We start from the raw sequence: 20,182 nt of genomic DNA on the forward strand, positions 1-20,182 counted from the left end.
AAACTGATACAGGATAGATATATATTTTCAGGGTACCTGTGATATTTTCATACATTTTTACTGTGTAACAATCAAGTCAAGATAACTGGGATATCCATTACCTTCAACATTTATCTTTTCTTTATGCTGGGAACATTCAAATTATTCTCTACTAGCTATTTTGAAATATAAAATATTATAGTCACTCTATTGAATTATCAAACACTAGGTCTTACTTCTTCTATCTAACTTATTTTTGTACCCATTATTCAACCTCTCTTCATCCCCCTCTCCTCCCTACCCTTCCCAGCCTCTAAAAACCACCAAACTACTCTCTGTCTTCATGAGATCTACTTCCTTAGCTTCCACATGAGTAAGAACATGCGATATTTGTCTTTTTGTGCTTTCTGGCTTTTTTCATGTAACATAGCAACCTCCAGTTCCGTTCATGTTGCTGTGAGAGGATTTCATTCTTTTTTTATAGCTGTTAATATTGCACTGTATGTATCTTCATCCATTAATCTGTTGATAGGCACTGATACTGATTTCAAATTTTGGCCGTTGTGAATAGTGCTGCAATAAACAAGGGAATGCAGGTATCTCTTCAATATAATGATGTCCTTTCTTTTGGATATATACCCAGTAAGGGAATTACTGGATCATATGGTAGTTCTATTTTGAGTTTTTTGAGGAATCTTCATACCGTCTTACATAGTGGTTGTAGTAATTTATATTTCTGCCAAGAGTGTATGAGACTTCCTCTTTCTTACATATCCTGGCCAGCATCCATTATTCCTTATGCTTTTCATAGAAACCATTTTAATTGGGAAGAGAGAATATCTCACTGTGATTTTGAATACTTTTTCATTTACCTGTTGGCCATCTGTATGTCTTCTTTTGAGCAATGTCTATTCAGATCTTTTGCTCATTTTTAATCAGATTTGTTTTTTGTGCTACTGAGTTCCTTACATTCCTTGCCAGTGGACAGTGTGCAAATATTGTCTCCCATTCTGTAATTTATCTTATCACTTTCATTAGTTCCATTGCTGTGTGGAAGCTTTTTAGTTTCATGTAATCCCATTTGTCTAGTTTTGCTATCATTGCCTATGCTTTTGAGGTCTTACTAAAAAAATCTTCGCCCAAACTCAATGTCCTAGAGCATTTCCTTAATGTTTTCTCTGAGTAGTTTCATAGTTCAGGTCTTATGTTTAGGTTTTAATCTGTTCTGATTTTTGTATATGACAAGAGACCGGTGTCTGGTTTCATTCTTCTGCATATGGATATCCACTTTTGCCAGCACCATTTATTGAAGAGACCGTTCTTTCCCCACTGTATGTTCTTGGTGCCTCTGTCAAAAATGAGATGACTGTAGATGAGTGGATTTATTTCTGGATTCTCTATTATGTTTCATTGGTCTATGTGTCTGCTTTTGTGCCAGTACTATGCTGCTTTGGTTCCCATAGCTTTGTAGTAGAATTTGAACTCAAGTAGTGTGATCCTTCCAGCTTTGTTCTTTTTGCTCAGGATTGGCTTTGGCTATTTGGGTTTTTTTTTTTTTTTTTCTCTCTCTCTTTTTTTTTTTTTTTGTAGTTCCATATATATTTTAGGATTTTTTTTTTCTATTTCTGTGGGCCATGACATTGGCATTTTGATAGGGATTACACTGACTCTATAGATCACTTTGGGTAGTACTAACATTTTAACCCATTTATGCTGGAGCCTTAAATTTTTTTGTGTGTGAAAAATCAGACCTTGGCAATGACCTTGAGCAGTAGGAGATAAATAACTCCCACAAGCTTAGCGTTCCAATAATGGAACACTAGGCACAAATGGGTTAACAATATTAATTCCTCCAATCCATGAACATGGGGATCTTTCCATTTGTTTGAATCCTTTTCAGTTTCTTTAATGAGAGTTTTGTAATTTTCCTTGTAGAGATCTTTTACTTCTTCGGTTACATTTATTCTTAGGTATTTTATGATTTTTGTAGCTATTGTAAGTAGGATTGCTTTCTTGATTTTGTGTTCAGATTCTTCACTCTTGGCATATATAAATGGTATTAAAACCCACCCAGATATGTAACCTACCTACTAAATTATGAGTTTCACCAATACCAACTCATCCTATATAAAATGATAGGAGAGGCTGGATGTGGTGGCTCACACCTGTAATCCCAGCACTTTGGGAGGCCAAGGTGAGCAGATCACCTGAGGCCAGGAGTTTGAGACCATCCCGGCCAACATGGTGAAACCCCGTCTCTACTAAAAACACAAAAAATTAGCTGGGCATGGTGGTGCACACCTGTAATCCTAGCTACTCAGGAGGAGGAGGTACGAGAATCGCTTGAACCCAGGAAGCAGAGGTTGCAGTGAGCCCAGATTGCGCCACTGCATGCCAGCCCAGGCGATACAGTGAGACTCTGTCTCAAAAATAAATAAATAATAAAAAAAAATAGGAGAAAGTAAGAGGAAAAAGGGACATGCATATATACATAAAAGCAAGAAAACATTCATAGCCTAAGCATTGCTTCTGATTACAGGCTATAGCTGGTTACATGCTACAGTTGATATTTACTCCTTCCTTCTCCTACTAGGAAATCCTTATTTTCTTTAGCTAGCATCTCAGCTGGTTAGAATTCTTTATTTAATGAAGTAATCCACAATCTCTACTCCTGAAGGAGTCTGCTTTTAGACCCAGTGATGTAAACAGAGACCCGAAATAAGAAAATATAAATAAATAAATAAAAATAGACCTAGTGATGGCACAGCTCATGGGTATAAGACAACTTCTGATAAGATTCATACAGGCATTGATATTACTACAGGTAGAATTACTTGCTTGAGGACTTTGAGTAATCGTAGCTCTCCTGGTTTAGGAGCTGCTGTAAGAATTATGTAAGAATCAAATTTTATTTATTTTTTACCTGCTAGGACTGCATGCAAGGAATCAAAATTTAGATCTTTTCAGATCTAAAATTTAGATTTTTGTAGCTATTGTAAATAGAATTGACTTATTTGGTTCTCTGGCTGATTGTTATTGGTGCATAGAAATGCTAAAATGATTTTAATATGTTGATTTTACAGCCTGTAACTTTACTGAATTTATCAGTTCTGGAAGTTTTTTGTTGGAGGATTTAGGGGTTTCTATATATAAGATCATGTCATCTGTGAACAGGATAATTCTGTGAACAAGGTGAATTTGACTTCTTCCTTTCCAATTTGGATGCCCTTTATTTCTTTCTCTTTCTGAATTGCTCTAGCCAGGACTTCCTGTATTACAATGAGTAACAGTGATGAAAGTGGGCATCGTTGTCTTGTTCCATTCTTTAAAGGAAAAGCCTTCAATTTTTCCCCCTTTGCTATGATATCAGCCATGGGTTTTTCATAGGTTGCCTTTATTTGAGATATGTGTGTGAGTCTGTTCTCACACTGCCATAAAGAACTTCCCTGAGACTGGATAACTTAGAAAGGAAAGAGGTTTCATTGATTCACAGTTGGGCATGGCTGGAAAGGCATCAGAAAATTACAGTCATGGTGGAAGGGGAAGCAGGCATCTTCTCAAGGCCGCAGGAGAGAGTGTAACCATGTGAAGGAGGAACTGTCAACCACGCATAAAACCATCAGATCTTGTCAGAACTCATTCACTATCATAAGAACAGCATGGAAGAAACCAGCCCCATGATCCAGCCACCTCCCTCCCTTAACATGTGGGGATTACAATTCAAGATGAGATTTGGGTGGGACACAGAGCCAAACCATATCAATATGTTCCTTTTGTATCCATTTTGATAAGGGTTTTTATCATAAAGGGATGGTTATCAAATTCTTTTCTGTCATCTACTGAAACAATCATGCTTTTTTCCCTTGATTCTGTTAATGTAGTATATTGCGTTTATTTATTTGCATATGTTGAACAATATTTGCATCCCTGTGATGAATCCCACTTGATCACCATGAATGACCTTTTTTATTGTGCTGTTGCATTTGATTTGCTAGTATTTTGTTGAGGATTTTTACCTCTATTTTCATTAGTGATATTAGCCTGAAGTTGGTGCGTTGTTGTTGTTGTTGTTGTTGTTGTTATGCCCCTGTCTGCATTTGGTATCAGGGTAACAGAAGCAAAAACTTTTGAAGTGGATTTTTAGGTTTATGCATAAGAAGGGCCACTTCTACTCTCTCAATCCACAAAACACAGCACCATACACTGTTGCTACTTGGGAGCATTTGCCACATCTCTAGGGCGTTGAAAAAGGTTACCTCTCAGATGGTGCCATAACTAGGTCCACTATGATTTGGATTGAGTCCATAATGCTACTTATTACCTGACTTTCAGCAACCTGCAGTGTCTGATTCTTGGCTACATCAGCTCTGTAGCTATAAGGGATGGGAGAGTCTTCTAGGGTAATCACAGAAAGTCCTAGGCACTAAATTGTGTCCCAAAATTCTTTTATTTTTCTCTGTCACCCAGGCTGGAGTGCAGTGGCAAGACCTTGGTTCACTGCAACCTCTACCTCCTGGGTTCAAACAATTCTCCTTCCTCAGCCTCCTGAGTAGTTGGGACTATAGGCGCATACCACCACACCCAGCTAACTTTTGTATTTTTTGGTAGAGACAGGGGTGTGTTGACCAGGTTGATCTCAAACTCCTGTCCTCAAGTGATCTGTCTGCCTCAGCCTCCCAAAGTGCTGGGATTATAGGCATGAGCCACCACACCTGGCCCATGCCAAAATTCTTATGTTGAAGCCCTAACATCCAATGTGATGGTGTTTGGAGATAGGGCCTTTAGGAGGTAATTAGGTTTAGATGAGGTCATGAAGATGGGGTCCTCGTGATGGGATTGGTGCCCTCATATGAAGATACAGCAGAGAGCTTGCTTCCTCTTTGTCTCTTCCCTCCATGTGAGGACACAGTGAGAAGGTGGCCATCTGCAAGCCAGGAACAGAGCCTCAATGGGGAAATAAATTAGCTCGTGTCTTAATCTTAGACTTCCCAGCCTCCAGAACTGTGAGAAATACATTTCTGTTGTGTAAGCTACCTTGTCTATGATATTTTGTTATGGCAGCCCAAGCTGACTGATATACCTTCCTAAGTCCCTACTCTGACTTGTAAACCACAAATATTTTGGAGCTCCATGGGCTATCATCAGTTTAGATTCAAAGTCTAGTAATCTATCTCAGAATATGGTTCTCTTTTCCCCACTGCACACTCTTCCTATAAGTACCTGCCATTCTCTTTCTTTGAAGGGGTAAAAGGAAAGTTTACTGCACTCACTTGGGGCATGATTGTATACATTTTCCCCTTCATCCAGGGGGCTCTGGTTCTATAACTGGCCTGTTATTCAGGTAAGTGAATTGGATGAGGCCATGATTATCCATTGTGATGACAAGTAAAGTCTCTGTTCACCAGACCAGAGTTTGACTATAATGATCAGCTAAAACTTTAGTACGCTGCCCATTTCTATCAGTTCTAGAGATCTCATGCTTAATTAGCCACTACAAAAATCCCTAGCAGGTCAAACTTTTTTGACTACTATTGTGACCTTGTTGACCAATACAATAACCAAGCCCACTTTGACTGTAGTTGTTCAGTGGTACCAAGGACCCCATTTTAAGGACATTATCTCCCAGTCAACATTGCTGACTCCTCAGGCTGCTAAAATTTTTCTAGATTATACTAGGAAAGTTCTGGCATTTCAACATAATTTAATGTAGAGTCCTTTGTTGAGCCTAACATACCGAATCCAGAATCTCTCACAGGAAAAGTCCTATAAATAAAGTCATCATCAGTCCAACTGAATTCCTCCCTCCACGGTCTAGAACCCTTAGTTCCTAATCTCACACATGAATTAATATGAACATACGAAAAAAAGCTCATCACCACTGGTCATTAGAGAAATGTAAATCAAAACCACAACAAAATACCATCTCATCCCAGTTAGAATGGCGATCATTAAAAAGTCAGGAAACAACAGATGCTGGAGAGGATGTAGAGAAATAGGAATGCTTTTACACTGTTAGTGGGAGTGTAAATTAGTTCAACCATTGTGGAAGACAGTGTGGCGATTCCTCAAGGATCTAAAACTAGAAATACCATTTGACCTAGCAATCTCATTACTGGGTATATACCCAAAGGATTATAAATCATTCTACTATAAAGACACATGCAACCTTCACCTCCTGGGTTCAAGTGATTCTCCTGCCTCAGCCTCCCGAGTAGTTGGGACTATAGGCATGTACCACCACACAGAGACACAAAAAGCAACAGGAAAAAAGCAAACATTGACAAGTGGGATCTAATGAAGCTTAAGAGCTTCTGCATAGCAAAAGAAAGTATCAACAGAGTAAACAGACAACTTATAGAATGAGAGAAAATATTTGCAAACTATGCGTCAAAGGTCTATCCAGCATCTCTAAGGAACATACAACTTCCCCAAGTTTTATTAAATGTAAATTAATGGAATCTTATAAATCTTCCGGTGCTTTACTTGTATCTTTCCAAGTCGGATTTTCTACTTATCTCTTTGGGACATGATGACATTTGGCCACTTTTAGGCCTAAAGATAAAGATGAAGTAGAAATGGGACATGACTATATTTGCCACCTCCTACCTGGCATGAAATAGTTATAGAGTCTCCAAGCAAGATAGGACTTGCTTTACTGGATGAGGAAGGAGAACTGTTTCTGTAGGAAGGAGTGCTCAGTGGAATTTGTAGTTTCTAGGTATGTGAATGCATGTGAATCTACCCAAATGAACCCTACAAATTCTCACAATTTCACCTTTTCCTACCAATCCTTAATCTTCACTTAAAAGATCTGATGTGGCTATGAATTCAACTCACATTAGAATTCTGCAACCTGCAGTATCTGGTTTTTGGCTACATTAACACTGTGACTATAAGGGATGGGAGAGTGTTCTAGGGCAGTCACAGAAGGTGCCTGGTGCTTTGATTGTGACCTGAGAAAAAAATAGAAAACTATGAGATTGTCATTTTCTTTCCTTAAGCAATTCAGTATAGCTTAAGTGTGGATATATCATAGGTTATATAAACTATGCCCTTAATAAAGATTTTTAGCCTCTTCCAATAAATTCTTAACTGAGGCCTGATTTAAGTGACACCTAAGTCTATAATGGTACCACCACTGTGTCTGTCCAGTATGACAAGCAATTCTGTAGACCCTGGGTATGCTAGGGCAGTTAGAGTTCATCCACGGTGCCTAGTTCCTACTGCATTTGGCCCATCATAGCATATTAAGAGCTGAGACTGTGATGGCTAATTTTAGGTGTCAACTTGACTGGATTAAGGAATGCCTGAGAGAAATGTTAAAGCATTATTTCTAGGTGTGTGTGTGTGTGAGGGTGCTTCCAGAGGAGACTGGTGTGTGAGTTGTTGGACTAAGGGGGAAGATCCACCCTTCGTGTATGTGGGCACCATCCAACTGGCTGGGGGTCTGGATAGAACAAAAAAGGAAGAGAAAAGACAAATTCACTCTCCCTCGTCCAGGAGGTGGAATACTCTTCTCCTGCCCTTGGACATCAGAACTCCTGGCTCTCCAGCCTTTGGACTCCAGGACCTGCACTTGCATTCCTCCAGGTCTCTTGGACTAAGAATTACACCATCAGCTTCTCTGGTTCTGAGGTTTTCAAACTTGGACTGAGTCACGCTGCTAGCATCCCAGGGTCTCAAGCTTGCAGGCAGCCTGTTGTGAAACTTCTCAGACTCCGTAATTGCATGAGTCAATCTTCCTAATAAATTCCCTTTCATATCTTTATAGATATATATCTGTCTCTATGTTCTATTGGTTTCTGTCTCTCTGGAGAACCCTGAATAATTCAGAGACCAAACCAATTTGCTGGAGTGCTGAGGGCTGGGGAGATGCCTAAGCCTCAGGAGCTCAGAGGACAAGAAGAGACATGGTCTCATTGGTCAACATGTCTACGCATCTTCCAGCCTTGCAGGGAATCCCCTCAAGGAGGGGCCAGCTCATTTACACAACACAGACTGGCAGAATTTAATATGACATCTCCACAGATGTAGTCTTCCTTTAAATTAAAGGCACCAATAAATGTTTGTATTCAAAAAGTTCACTGCATTTCAAAGTGAAGCAGTTTGGTCATTATATTCAATTTAAACATCTTGAAATTGAGATTTCTACGTGCTGTATATTTTTTCACATTTTGTATTTTTCACAACTTACTGAGCCCATTTCCTTTCACTTTCTCAAGTGTTTAAAAGTGCAACATGTATTAATAAAAATCACAAATTTGCCAGTGTCCTATGTTAGTCTCCTTTAAATCTGCTACAATCATTCTTTTGGGCTAAAAATTCTTCTCTGCTCATGTACTTCTAACCTACAATCACTCTGAAGACCAATATACAATTTAAAAGCCTTGAGGTTCTAAATTAGAATATGCAGTTTATTGTGTGGCTCTAGCTCAGTGCAAATTTTTCCACAATTTTGCCCAGAAAACAGATGCCCATTAGTAGCCTCATCAAGAAGCCCTGTTATTACTGTGACTCTCGGTGTTGGAACAAAATGCATCCAAAGTTTCCTCTGACTTCTAGAAGGAGAGTTTAAAGTAGCTGTCTCTGAAACTGTTTTAAAATTGTGGCTCGTGTAAGCATTCGGTGAACAAAGCACTCTTTCTCCAAAAAGGTAGGTGCCAGCCATTTGCTGTCCTCAGGCTGTTCCCTGAGCATCGTCAGGAACATGAAAATGCTCTCATCCATGGCTCAGCAAGTCATTTAAAGCAAACCTCTCCTCTGAGAAACAGGGCAGATACAAACAACTAATACTGTGGCAGGAGACTTAGGGGCCAAGTGATTTACAAATAAGGAAGTCAGAATCCCTACCAGTTACTGTTATGAAAAGAAAATTCAGTAAAAGCAGAGATATTCTGGGTTCTGACCCACCTCTATCCTCTGCTAATTTTAACTACAAGGCAGTCACTCTCTTTAAGCCCCAGCTTTTTCACCAGTAAAATGATGGGTCAAATCTTGCCCCCTGCCTTATGAGTTCGGTAAGAGGATAAATCCATGTTGGTAGAGCAATTTGAGGTAAGCTCAAAATATAATCAGATTATCTAGAAGCCTACATAATGCTTAGTTATAAGCTACATTCATAAATCTCTCAAAATCTCCAAGGAAGGGACACAGTTTGCACATTTAGCATCCACCCAGTGAATAAAAGGAGCAGCAGGGACGCTGGTCTCTAAGATGAAAGGGGCTCCATTTAGAACTCATGACTAAAGCATTTCACTCAACTTCTGATTTCATACCCTTATCAATAAACTGAGGACCACAACCCCCACCTTGACTGCTTTCCAGGGTTATTGTAAGGACCCAAATCAGAACAGAATAAGGGAGGTGAAAGCACATGATTAACAAAGCTAAGAGCAATATACACTTCGAAAGCCTTAGATACAAAGAAAACATCATTATAATCTAGTTTATAATCTATAAACTAGAACTTCAGTCTTGGAGTTAAAATATTAATAGTTGGGGCTACTTCAGCTCCAAGATGGAAGGTCTAGCAGGAGGGGCAGAGTAAAAGCCGACTGGAGCCATGTACCTGATGGTGGTGCCTTGCAGACGGTCTATCTTCTTGTTGAGCTCCGCAATGACGCTGTGGAGCTCTGTGATGCGTTCCTCATAGCGAAGCGTCGTTCGCTCCTGGACATCCTCATGCTCTCTCATGAGGTGGGACTGCTCGCACTGGGAATAAGGGAAAAGGACAGAATGCTGATGAATTCAGGCACCTATAGGTGGGTGATTCCAAGCTTTGTGGTCTCAAACCATTACAACTGCCAACACTGAGTAAGCCCCAAATAAAATGTAGGTCAGCTCATTGGCTGGCAATCCCAGGAAACATATCAATGGCTAAACTGTATAATTCCCCTGGTGGATACCGGAGTCTTTGCCTTTCTAGCACTCCATCTCTCTTTGGGAAACAGTCCCTTTGCCACTGCACACTGTCCAAGTGGGGCTATCCAAGTCCCCCGCTTTCCCATAGTCAAGAAACAGGGGCAAGTGGTCCAAGCTAGATCCATCAGATACCTTCTGCAGGGAATTTCAATCTTGAGCAAATGGATGTAAGGTTGCATGGAGTTGATTCAGAGAGCCTTGAAGAGCATCTCTCTTAGTTCCTGCTACCTACAGCTTCCTTCCCAAGTTCCTTTATGGCTGTTTAGTTTCCTTTTTTTTTTTTTTTTTTTTTTTTTTTACCGATTCACTACTCCTTTGTTGAAGTTTATCAGAGTTTGTTTCAGCTATTTTTCAACCAAATAATCCTAAATGGTATAGTACCACTTCTTATCTGGCTAGATTATCAGCAAATTTAATGCTTTCCAATATCATCATCTCCCAGACTATAAGCTCCTGGAAGGCAGGGACTAGGTTTTTCATTATTTAGCCTAGCACCGACAAATGGCCGGGTTTACTGTGGGTGATGTAGGAGTGTTATGGAATGAATGGATGATGATATATCACCGTCATGAAAACTGCTTAGCAGAAATAGTGATAAAAGAGGCAGAGGGGGCTGGGCGCGGTGGCTCAAGCCTGTAATCCCAGCACTTTGGGAGGCCGAGACAGGCGAATCACAAAGTCAGGAGATCGAGACCATCCTGGCTAACGCGGTGAAACCCCGTCTCTACTAAAAAATACAAAAAAGTAGCCGGGCGAGGTGGCAGGCGCCTGTAGTCCCAGCTACTTGGGGGGCTAAGGCAGGAGAATAGTGTAAACCCAGAAGGTGGAGCTTGCAGTGAGCTGAGATCTGGCCACTGCACTTCAGCCTGGACGACAGAGCAAGACTCCGTCTCAAAAAAAAAAAAAAAAAAAAAAAGAAGCAGAGGAGCTTCCCTTGCTCAGCGTTTGATGGACTAAGAGGCAGCAGAGTTACAGAAACATTTCTGTAGCCAGAGTTTAAATCCTGAGGAACCTGTTCACCTCTGAAGTGGACTTTTGCTCCACTGCTCTCAATCCCTTCCAGTCACTGTGCATTTAATCTCACTTACATAATAAAAAAATATTCCTCAGTGACAGAACAAGTAGTCTAGCTTGCAACCTTGTCTACTACATTCAGCTTTGATTAACTTCCTGTCACTAGAGGAACTTTAATTTCATCCTCAACAAGGTTTTCTTAGTGCCAAGAGCCATATGTGTTTCCAGCATTGCAAGTTTGCATCTCCAGGCCTGGTGGCAGGCAGGGAAAGAGTAGGATTTCTCACCCGCTAACTCCCCCTGTCCCTCCCTAAATTGGCTAAGCTTCCAATGGCATAACCCAGGACAGGGACAAAAGGCTTTCAACGATAAACTGAACATTATACTAAGCCTAACTCAATACTGAAACAGAAGTGCTCAACGAAGAAGTTGATACAAATACTTTGGTATCAATCATGGTAGGGCTCACACCTCAACAACAGCTGGATCAGTATTTATGTAACTTCCTGGGGGTTACTTTAGAGCTCCAGAAACAAGATTGGAGGCAACAAAGTTGTTGAATGTTTTATCACAGCCTTAGAGGGATAGTTACTTTCAGGAAAATACTCCTGTGAACTACTATTCTTAGTGACAACCAGAAACATCAAATAACCTCCACTCAAGGTCAAGCACACAAAAAGATAAGTGGGAACAGAGGCAAGGATCAAGGTCGAGTGAGAGGCACATCTAGTGGAAGCTTTCCTAAACAAAGATGCCGTAACCAGCCACAGACACTCTTTCCATGAAGTTAGGCCTTTCTCACCCATGATCCTACATACTTAAGGAACAGGAGAAGTCCACAGAATGACAGGATCTCAAAGGCAATTTCTATCAATAAATGAAAGAGCTTATATTTCTCTGGAACATACCAAGAAGAGAACACTGTTCCTCTCAGACCTGCAGCACATTTTAAGCTCTTGCTATTAGCCTCTGTTCCCAACCTCAGAGTGTGTGTGTGTTTGTGTGTGTGTGTTTGTATTGTATGAACATGTGCAGATGTAGTGGACACTCTCATGCAGGTTACCAGTTCCAGATCTTAGTGTGACTGTAGGATAAAATTCTGTCTCTGACCTGGATCTCATCAATGAAGTGACTCCTACGTTCCCATGTTGCTTGTTCCTCCTCTTTGGTTTATCCATATTCAGTTCTCTAGGGCTACAAATTACCGTGAAACATTTCCACTTACACACTCAATGAGCTCTCACTTTCCCTTATTTCCCCACTAATATTTCCTTGTTTGAAGTCCTTACAGGTCAACAGGCCACTACCACCACCTGGGCTGACAAGAAACTACAAAGTCCAATGAACAATGAAGATGTTCAAGGGTCTATATAGAGAAAGGCACACCATCAATTGATAACCACCAAAAGACCACCCTTTGGCATCCCTACTGACTGATGTGAACTGCCTAAAAGATGTGATCCCGGCCAACCAGCAGCCCTTGCTGCTGCTCTGCCTATGGAGCAGCCATTCCAGCCATTCTTTTGTTTCTCTAATAAACCTGCTTTCACTTAAAAAAAAAAAAAAAGACCCTGTGAGGCTGCCCAGGATACCAGATGGAGAGGGAGAGCGTGCTGTCTGGTATTGCACCATCTTTCCTCTGCCTCTAACTGGGAAGCCTGCCTGGAGGATACCTGCAAGAACAAGAGGCAACATGAAGCCTGGTGATTCAGTCAGATGGAATAGGGCTTGTAGCTAGATAAAGAAAAAAAAGACTTGATGTATATTTGGAGCTCAAGCACTCATTTAGAAGAAGTAACAAGAATATATTGGAGGAAAAAAAAACCTCTTTTAGCTAAGGGCAAAGGTATTTAGTTACATTCTCATATTTTTCATAAGTTTTAAGAAATAGCATATAATGTAATGCTTCCTCTACACATATCAGACATTTCTTAAATGAGACTGTGCTGGGTGCTACAGGGGAGGTGATTACAATACATGTTGAAGGTAACTGTGGTCACAGCTTACAGTGGACTGAAAGAATGCCAGACTTCTCTTCTGGAGAACAAGAAACAGGGATAGAAGTGGAAGGGTGGGGAGAAGAAGAGATACTAGGATGGCATCCTGGGGATTCTTTCCCCAGTGAAAAGAGAATACCAGAAAATAATTATCAAAACAGACTCCTAGCCGGTGGGTGTATCAATGACCGAGAAGCCACTGCTCAAGGTTCATCTCTACACATCAACATCCTCTTATTAAACATACTTCACTCATTTGTGCACACTCACTGTACCCAGCCAAAGAAGCTGAACCACTGATCTCAAAGCTCAGTGAAAATCCGCTGAGCATTTCCAAGCTGTAGTGCAGGGAAAAGCGAAGCAAATCCCACAGGGCAACAGCATAGGAGGAAACAAGCCATCACCTGCAAAAGCCAAAAGAACCAACACAACACCCTTGTTCATTTTTTTTTTTTTCTTTTTTTTTTTGAGATGAAGTCTCGCACTCTCGCCCAGGCTGGAGTGCAGTGGCGCGATCTCTGCTCACTGCAAGCTCTGCCTCCTGGGTTCATGCCATTCTCCCGCCTCAGCCTCCTGAGTAGCTGGGACTACAGGCGCCCAATACCATGCCCGGCTAATTTTTTTGTATTTTTTTTTTTTTAGTAGAGACAGGGTTTCACCATGTTAGCCAGGATGGTCTCGATCTCCTGACCTTGTGATCTGCCCGCCTCAGCCTCCCAAAGTGCTGGGATTACAGACGTGAGCCACCATGCCCAGCCAACACCCTTGCTCAACAGCACCCATCTAGCTGCTCATGAGTCAACCCTGGGAATGTGGCACTTTAGTGCAAGAAAAGTGGAAGATGAGCAGGTGGCAGGCAGGGCAGATAAAGCCATTCTGTGTACCATCACTGGCCTTCCTGCCCTGGTGACCTCCCACATAGGCAGGAGTGGCCTGTTAAAGTGAGGTCCACTCCTGTCCCCACACTCTAGTTTGTTACTGACCTGTTGCCTCTCATCACCTTGAGTTTTCATGACCTGGGAGAACACTTTTTGCTTTTTTGAGATGGAGTCTTGCTCTGTCGCCCAGGCTGGAGTGTAGTGGGGTGATCTCAGCTCACTGCAACCTCCGCCTCCCGGGTTCAAGTGATTCTCATGCCTCAGCCTCCCGAGTAGCAGGGATTACAGGGGTATGCCACCATGCCCAGCTAAATTTTGTATTTTTAGTAGAGATGGGGTTTCACTATGTTGGCCGGGTCAGTCTTGAACTCCTGACCTCAAATGATTCGCCTGCCTCAGCCTCCCAAAGTGCCGGATTACAGGCATGAGGCACTGCGCCCGGCCCTGGGAGAGCACTTTTTAACCCTGGATGGTGTATGATTTCAGGTGTTCTGTTTAATAAGGAAATAGGTTAGGACAAGCTCAACACTGCACCTCTACGTAAGAGTCACCTAGGAGTACGTGTTCCCGTAAGGCCTCATTCAGGAAGGTAACACAATGACAACAACCAAATGGAAAAGAGGTTCTCTTCTATAATTACTACTTAATATGTGCATAAGTTTTCCAATTTTTAAGTTAAAAATTTAAGTACAGTATAGACTTTCAGAAAATTGATAGAAGACCCACCCATTTTTTAAATAATTTCCCTAGCACATTTTTTTTCTGAATCGTTTTCATTTCTCCCCATTATTTTCTTAGGTACATGATGCTCCATCCACCAGGACCACCACATGGTATAACAAGTACCCCTGTGGCACCAAGCCTCTGGTTTGCCTCCATCCATGCACATGGTAGGATTATGCTCCTCCTGCTTGAAGCTAAATGTGGCCAAGCCACTTATTTTGGCCAGTAAGATATGAATGAATATACCATTTTGCCTAGAAGCCTTTAAGAGTTCCTGTCGGGCTTGCCACATTCCGTTTCCCAGGCCATGGCCACTAACGACATTCCAGATGGTAGAGGCCCTCGGCTTGGAAGCCTGGGTAGGCACAATACAGCACAGAGTTCCCTGCCAGGTCTAGTGAGCTCCCAATAGAAAACAAGAAATCAATCTTTGATATCTTAGGCCACTGAACATTTGAAACTATTTGTTTTCACTGCATAGCTTGACACCATCATTTTGTAGATGAAAAAACAGACTTAATGTGAAGCAACTGATTTATTTCCTATAACCCAGGTAACAAATACCCCTCCAATTCCTGTTTTTGCCATTAAGACATTGAAGCTGTTGCAGCCGCAATCTTCTCTCCTCTATGTCTTCCTCCTCCAGCTCCCTGACCTGTGGGCTTACAACCTCTTCACCATTTACCTAAGGATCTTAGGTGGTACCTTGGTCTCAGACCCTGAAACGCCTCTGTGAACTCCAGGAATCATGAATGTTAGGTCTTATAATACCAAAGAGAGTTAGGAAAGCCCAAAGAGCTCTCTCTTCTACCCCCAGAGAGGATAAAAACAGAAAAGGAGACACAAGGGGGTATAAAACAGGGAATTCAAAGTCTCTCCAGCTTCCAACAAGCCAACTTTAGCTTCCAAAGTCAATTATTCAGTGATAATTTACTTAGCAGCCTCTGGGACCAAAGGCAGTTTCTTCTACTACAACTTATAAGTTAGAGACTATTTTCTTCTCTCTATTGGACAGAGACACCTCACATAATTTCAGCTGAACAAAATAAAAATTGGTCTCAAATAACATGCTACTGCTTTTTTTTTTTTTTTTTTTTTTTTTTTTTTTTTTTTTTTTTTCCTATCATTACAGGTAATTGCATCCAGGGTTCTTCCTCCTCCCAGCCCATATTCAATTTTTGACTGAAGGTAGAGTGCCACAAAGCCAGAAAGCCTGCAGTTGCAGTGTCTTGCCTGCCATTAATTTCTGGAGGCCATTATCATTAGGAGTCTAGATTTGTCTCACAACTACAGACTTTCAGTTTGAAAGGAAAAGAAAAAAAATGATTGACACTGGATATGATGAAATTTTGTTTTTCCCAAATTTCATCTGGCACTTAATATATACCCGGAGTTTCTTCTTGAGATCTTAGCTTTCCTATCTTGATGATGAAGCAAATTAAACATTCACATAAATACTTGTGTCTAGCCACATAAATTGGTGAAATTGCCAATATGCAAAAATGTGTAATAAAAACAAGCAACATCGTCATTTAAACCACTGAGAATAAAATCCTTTAGGCTCATCCCTGCTATGGCGCAATCCAGGGATAAAGCCCTGAGTCAGCCTTGAGACAGTCTGGCCTGAGAACTTGAGCCCCTGTTGGAAAAACCCTGTGCAATGTGGTGATGCTAAGCAGCTTTATGGTTTTGTTAATGTTCTTCACCAGGTTTTATCTTACTCCACTGAGGCCACTGATCTTTAATCATCGCATTAGTGTCAGCTGTCAAACCTAAGAGCATTATGAACTAGGTTCTGGGAAAATGCAATGCCATCATTAATTTGTTAACCCTCTCAACCATCCTGTGAAGGAGGTTAGTACCACTCCCTTTTAAAATATGCTAACAAGCAATGTTACCCTCTCAAGGTCACACAGGATTTGTTACAACTAACACTATTCGGGGTATTTCCACCCTCACGCTAAGTTCCTGCCCAGGTTCCCTCACTAAGGGGAAAGTGGGCCAGCTAAACAAAGAGGCACCAACACAAATGGAAATGCCATTAAGGAGCAAAGCAGCTGGAGTAGTTTACCAAAGAGAAGCATAAACAAATAGGAAAGGAATGGAATGAGGCGATCCTAACAAAAATACATGCCGGCTACATCTCATAAAAGTTATCTCAGAAAACAAGAGAAAAAGAGAAAACTCTCTCCATTTCACTTAAGGAAAACTGTGTGTGTTCTCTTCCTGAATGCCAAGAGGTAGAAAATTTAAGAGACTTGCTTTCCAAAGATAAAGAGCTTAGAAAGTGTTCCACATTACTGCTCACCGATTTTAAAGGGGTTCATAAGCTTATTTGACATATCTCCTTCTGAAGTACTTAAAAATGCAGTAATTTAAAATAATTGTTGGTACTAAATAAACAGCAAATATGCTGAAAGCATCAAATCAGCACTATGTATGATCTTAGCCAGTTTCCCACAGGCTCAGTCCCCACTAGGCTGTGGAATGTTGGTGCATGGCTGTGCCCCTATTCAATTTGGGAGGATAGGGGTGTGCTGTATTCAGTCAGTAAATTTATGGTAATTTATTATACAGCAATAGAAAATTAATACAGAAGCACTTCATCTTCCCCATCACATTGATATTGGGCTCTCCCCTTCATATCACTATTCTCAAAACTCTTACCTACAGGTTGATGTCATGAGCATATATAAGACTTCTTTCATTCAACCAGTTCCAGTGTCACCTTTAATAATGATTCAACAGATGTTGCAGCTCTCTTGGTAGTGTCTGTTGAACATAACCGCCATTTACATTTTACATTTTAGTTTAATCATGGCACTATAATATTTAGAGAGCTGGTAAAACTTACTAGAGCCACACAGCATAAATTTACACATGAATTTGCTCTTCCACAATCTGGTAAAGCCTCAAACATGAATCTTTTACCAAGGCATATAATACAGAAAGTGTGGCACAGTCATTTCATTGTTCATATATTTTTCTTGCGTAAATTTCATGTTTTTAAAGATCTAAGTCTGAGGTTTTTTTCCACCTTCTGTTTCCTAGGTTCCAGTACACGAACTGGGAAGAAATCTCCAGTGAGAGGAGCAGAGAGTAATTTTTAAATCTATTTCGCTTAAGAACGCAAATAAGAGAGTCAATAAATGGTTCTATGATGTGGCCATTATCATCAAGGGTAAAATCAGTCATCAAAAGCTATTACATGAGGATGGCTTGACCACAAGTAAAAAAAAGAGCTGAATCAATCCTTGACTTAGAGAAAAAATTTTCCATTATCCTCTTACCATCCTGTGTAAAAGCTGTCTTTGTAGGTTTAAATTTTAATAAATACCTTTCTGGTCACTTTTTAAAATCCAAGACTGCTATACATGCCAGCTTCTAATTAAATGCATTCACAATTTTCTTTCTTTAAACAAATTCTCATCAATAAGAATTGGTAATGATGGCTGGCTTTGGGTGGGGTGTAAATTAGAAAACAGTCACCACCATTTTGTTGTTTTTAAATACAAAAACAACTATTTTCTCTTACAAAAACACTGTAAAACAAAAAAAGCACTTAAAAAGTTTCCGTTCAGAGACCACCACTGAAATATTCTAATGCTTTCTAGTTTTTTCTATCACAATTTTATTATTTTTATAATCAGAGGGAAAATATTTTAAGTAACATTTTCATCTAAGTAAAAACTGAAAATTTTTGTCATATATAACATCCTACAGTGAGAAAAGGCACGGGTGGCCTTGCTGAGCTACTCATTTATCTTTGGGTAATCAAGTTAATCTCCTTCAGATGCCCGTCAAATGTGAAAGTGGATGATCTTAAATACAGAGAATCTTTTCCCTCTACTCAAACAGTCTTTGATTATGAGACATGAAAGTTTCCAAAAATTTTCCATAGGTCATTCTGGAAAAACGGCTATAGCAGCCTGGTATTAAAATTTCTCTGCATTCCCACATAAAAATAAACAAAGCACTTACACAGTAAAGCCCAAAGCTTGGAGACAAGGTAGGCTATTGAAAAACAAAATACAAGCAGGTAGGAATAAACCAACATCATCCATAAGATCTGAGTGGCATCAGCATGGGGAAAATCAGAGGGAAACAAGGTTGATGTATCTGAGAACTGGAAAACCCCTAAAAAACCAAAAGGAATTCACAGGAAAGTAAGGATGCCCAATTGGAGAATAGTAGCTAAAACTAGGAGGGGTTTTGCCTGACCAAAGAGTCAGTGCAAGGGGCCCACAGTAAAATTTGAAGAGGCTAACGTAGGCTAGTCCCTGTGAACTTTGGAGACTGCCCCTGCCTTCCAGGAAGAGAAACTGCTGGGAGTGGAAACAAAATTGAACAGGATGGGAATAACAGAGGCAAAGGAAAGAAAAGGGCCAGATAAAAGCAGGTAAAAGGAACAGAGTCAGATAGTGACAGAAAGCAGGCTGCCTTTTTTTTTTTTTTTTTTTTTTTTTTTTTGGAGACGTAGTCTCACTCTGTCACCCAGGCTGGAGTGCAGTGGCCGGATCTCAGCTCACTGCAAGCTCCGCCTCCCGGGTTCATGCCATTCTCCTGCCTCAGCCTCCCGAGTAGCTGGGACTACAGGCGCCCGCCAGGTCGTCAGGCTAGTTTTTTGTATTTTTAGTAGAGACGGGGTTTCACCATGTTAGCCAGGATGGTCTTGATCTCCTGACCTCGTGATCCGCCCGTCTCGGCCTCCCAAAGTGCTGGGATTACAGGCTTGAGCCACCACGCCCGGCCGCAGGCTGCCATTTTTGACAAGAAAACAACAGAAGGCTAGGTTCTAAACACTTTAGAAAGCCATTTCTAAATTTCTAAAAGCCATTTCTAAACTTTCAGAACTCCTGAAAGTTCAAGGAAATTATTTTTCACATGAAAATGAAAAACAGAAAGATACTGACGTCAAATCCCATACAAAGTTATACAAAACAAGGGCAGAACATCCTTATAAACCATAAAAGCATGCCACAACACATACCAAAAACAAAATCCCCCAAACAAAAACACTCCAGATAATAGCCTACTATTTCAAAATAAACTAAAAGACATGAGACAGAAAAGAACATTAGGAATTAGAAAAATTCAGAAGTGAGAAAAGAGTTAGAAATAAAATGAAAATGCATTTCAGAAATGATGACTACACTAGAAGTCAAAAAAGAAAGGCTAAAAACAACATATAATGCCCCAAGAGAAAAGGAAGAGAAAAAATTAAATTAAAAAAGATTTAAAATATTTAAGATAGTAACAGATAAAGATAGGCAAAGATGATGTAACATACAAATGATAGATGTCCTTAAAAAATCAAAGCAAAGGAAGAAAATTAATATTAACAAGGTAATTAAAAGGCCAGGCATGATGGCTCATGCCTGTAATCCCAGCACTTTAGAAGGCCAAGGCAAGAGGATCACTTGAGCTCCAGCAGTTCAAGACCAGCCTGGACAACATGGCGAAACCCCATCTCTACAGAAAATACAAAAAATTAGTTGGTAGACCTAGCTACTTGGGAGGCTGTGGTGTGAGGACAGATTCAGCATGGGAAGCTGAGGCTGCAGTGAGTCATGATCGTGCCACCACACTCCAGCTTGGGTGACAGAGCAAGACTCTGCCTCAAAAAAAAAAAAAAAAAAAAAAAAAGGTAGCCATCTGGAAGGGATCCCT

At 40.6% G+C, this 20,182-nt stretch overlaps 1 protein-coding gene across 5 annotated transcripts in view; it reads right to left on the reverse strand.

The window, feature by feature from the left end:
- The window catches only part of MCC (MCC regulator of WNT signaling pathway), a 486,531-nt gene that overhangs the window by 105,400 nt on the left and 360,949 nt on the right, over positions 1-20,182 (reverse strand). For all 5 annotated transcript variants that reach the window (XM_030928032.1, XM_010375821.2, XM_030928033.1 and 2 more), the window contains one exon: positions 9,548-9,690. In XM_030928032.1, the coding sequence (XP_030783892.1) occupies positions 9,548-9,690 (143 nt within the window). The remainder of the gene's footprint in view (positions 1-9,547; positions 9,691-20,182) is intronic.

Source organism: Rhinopithecus roxellana, chromosome 3 (genome assembly GCF_007565055.1).
Source record: "Rhinopithecus roxellana isolate Shanxi Qingling chromosome 3, ASM756505v1, whole genome shotgun sequence".
Taxonomy (NCBI): domain Eukaryota; kingdom Metazoa; phylum Chordata; class Mammalia; order Primates; family Cercopithecidae; genus Rhinopithecus; species Rhinopithecus roxellana.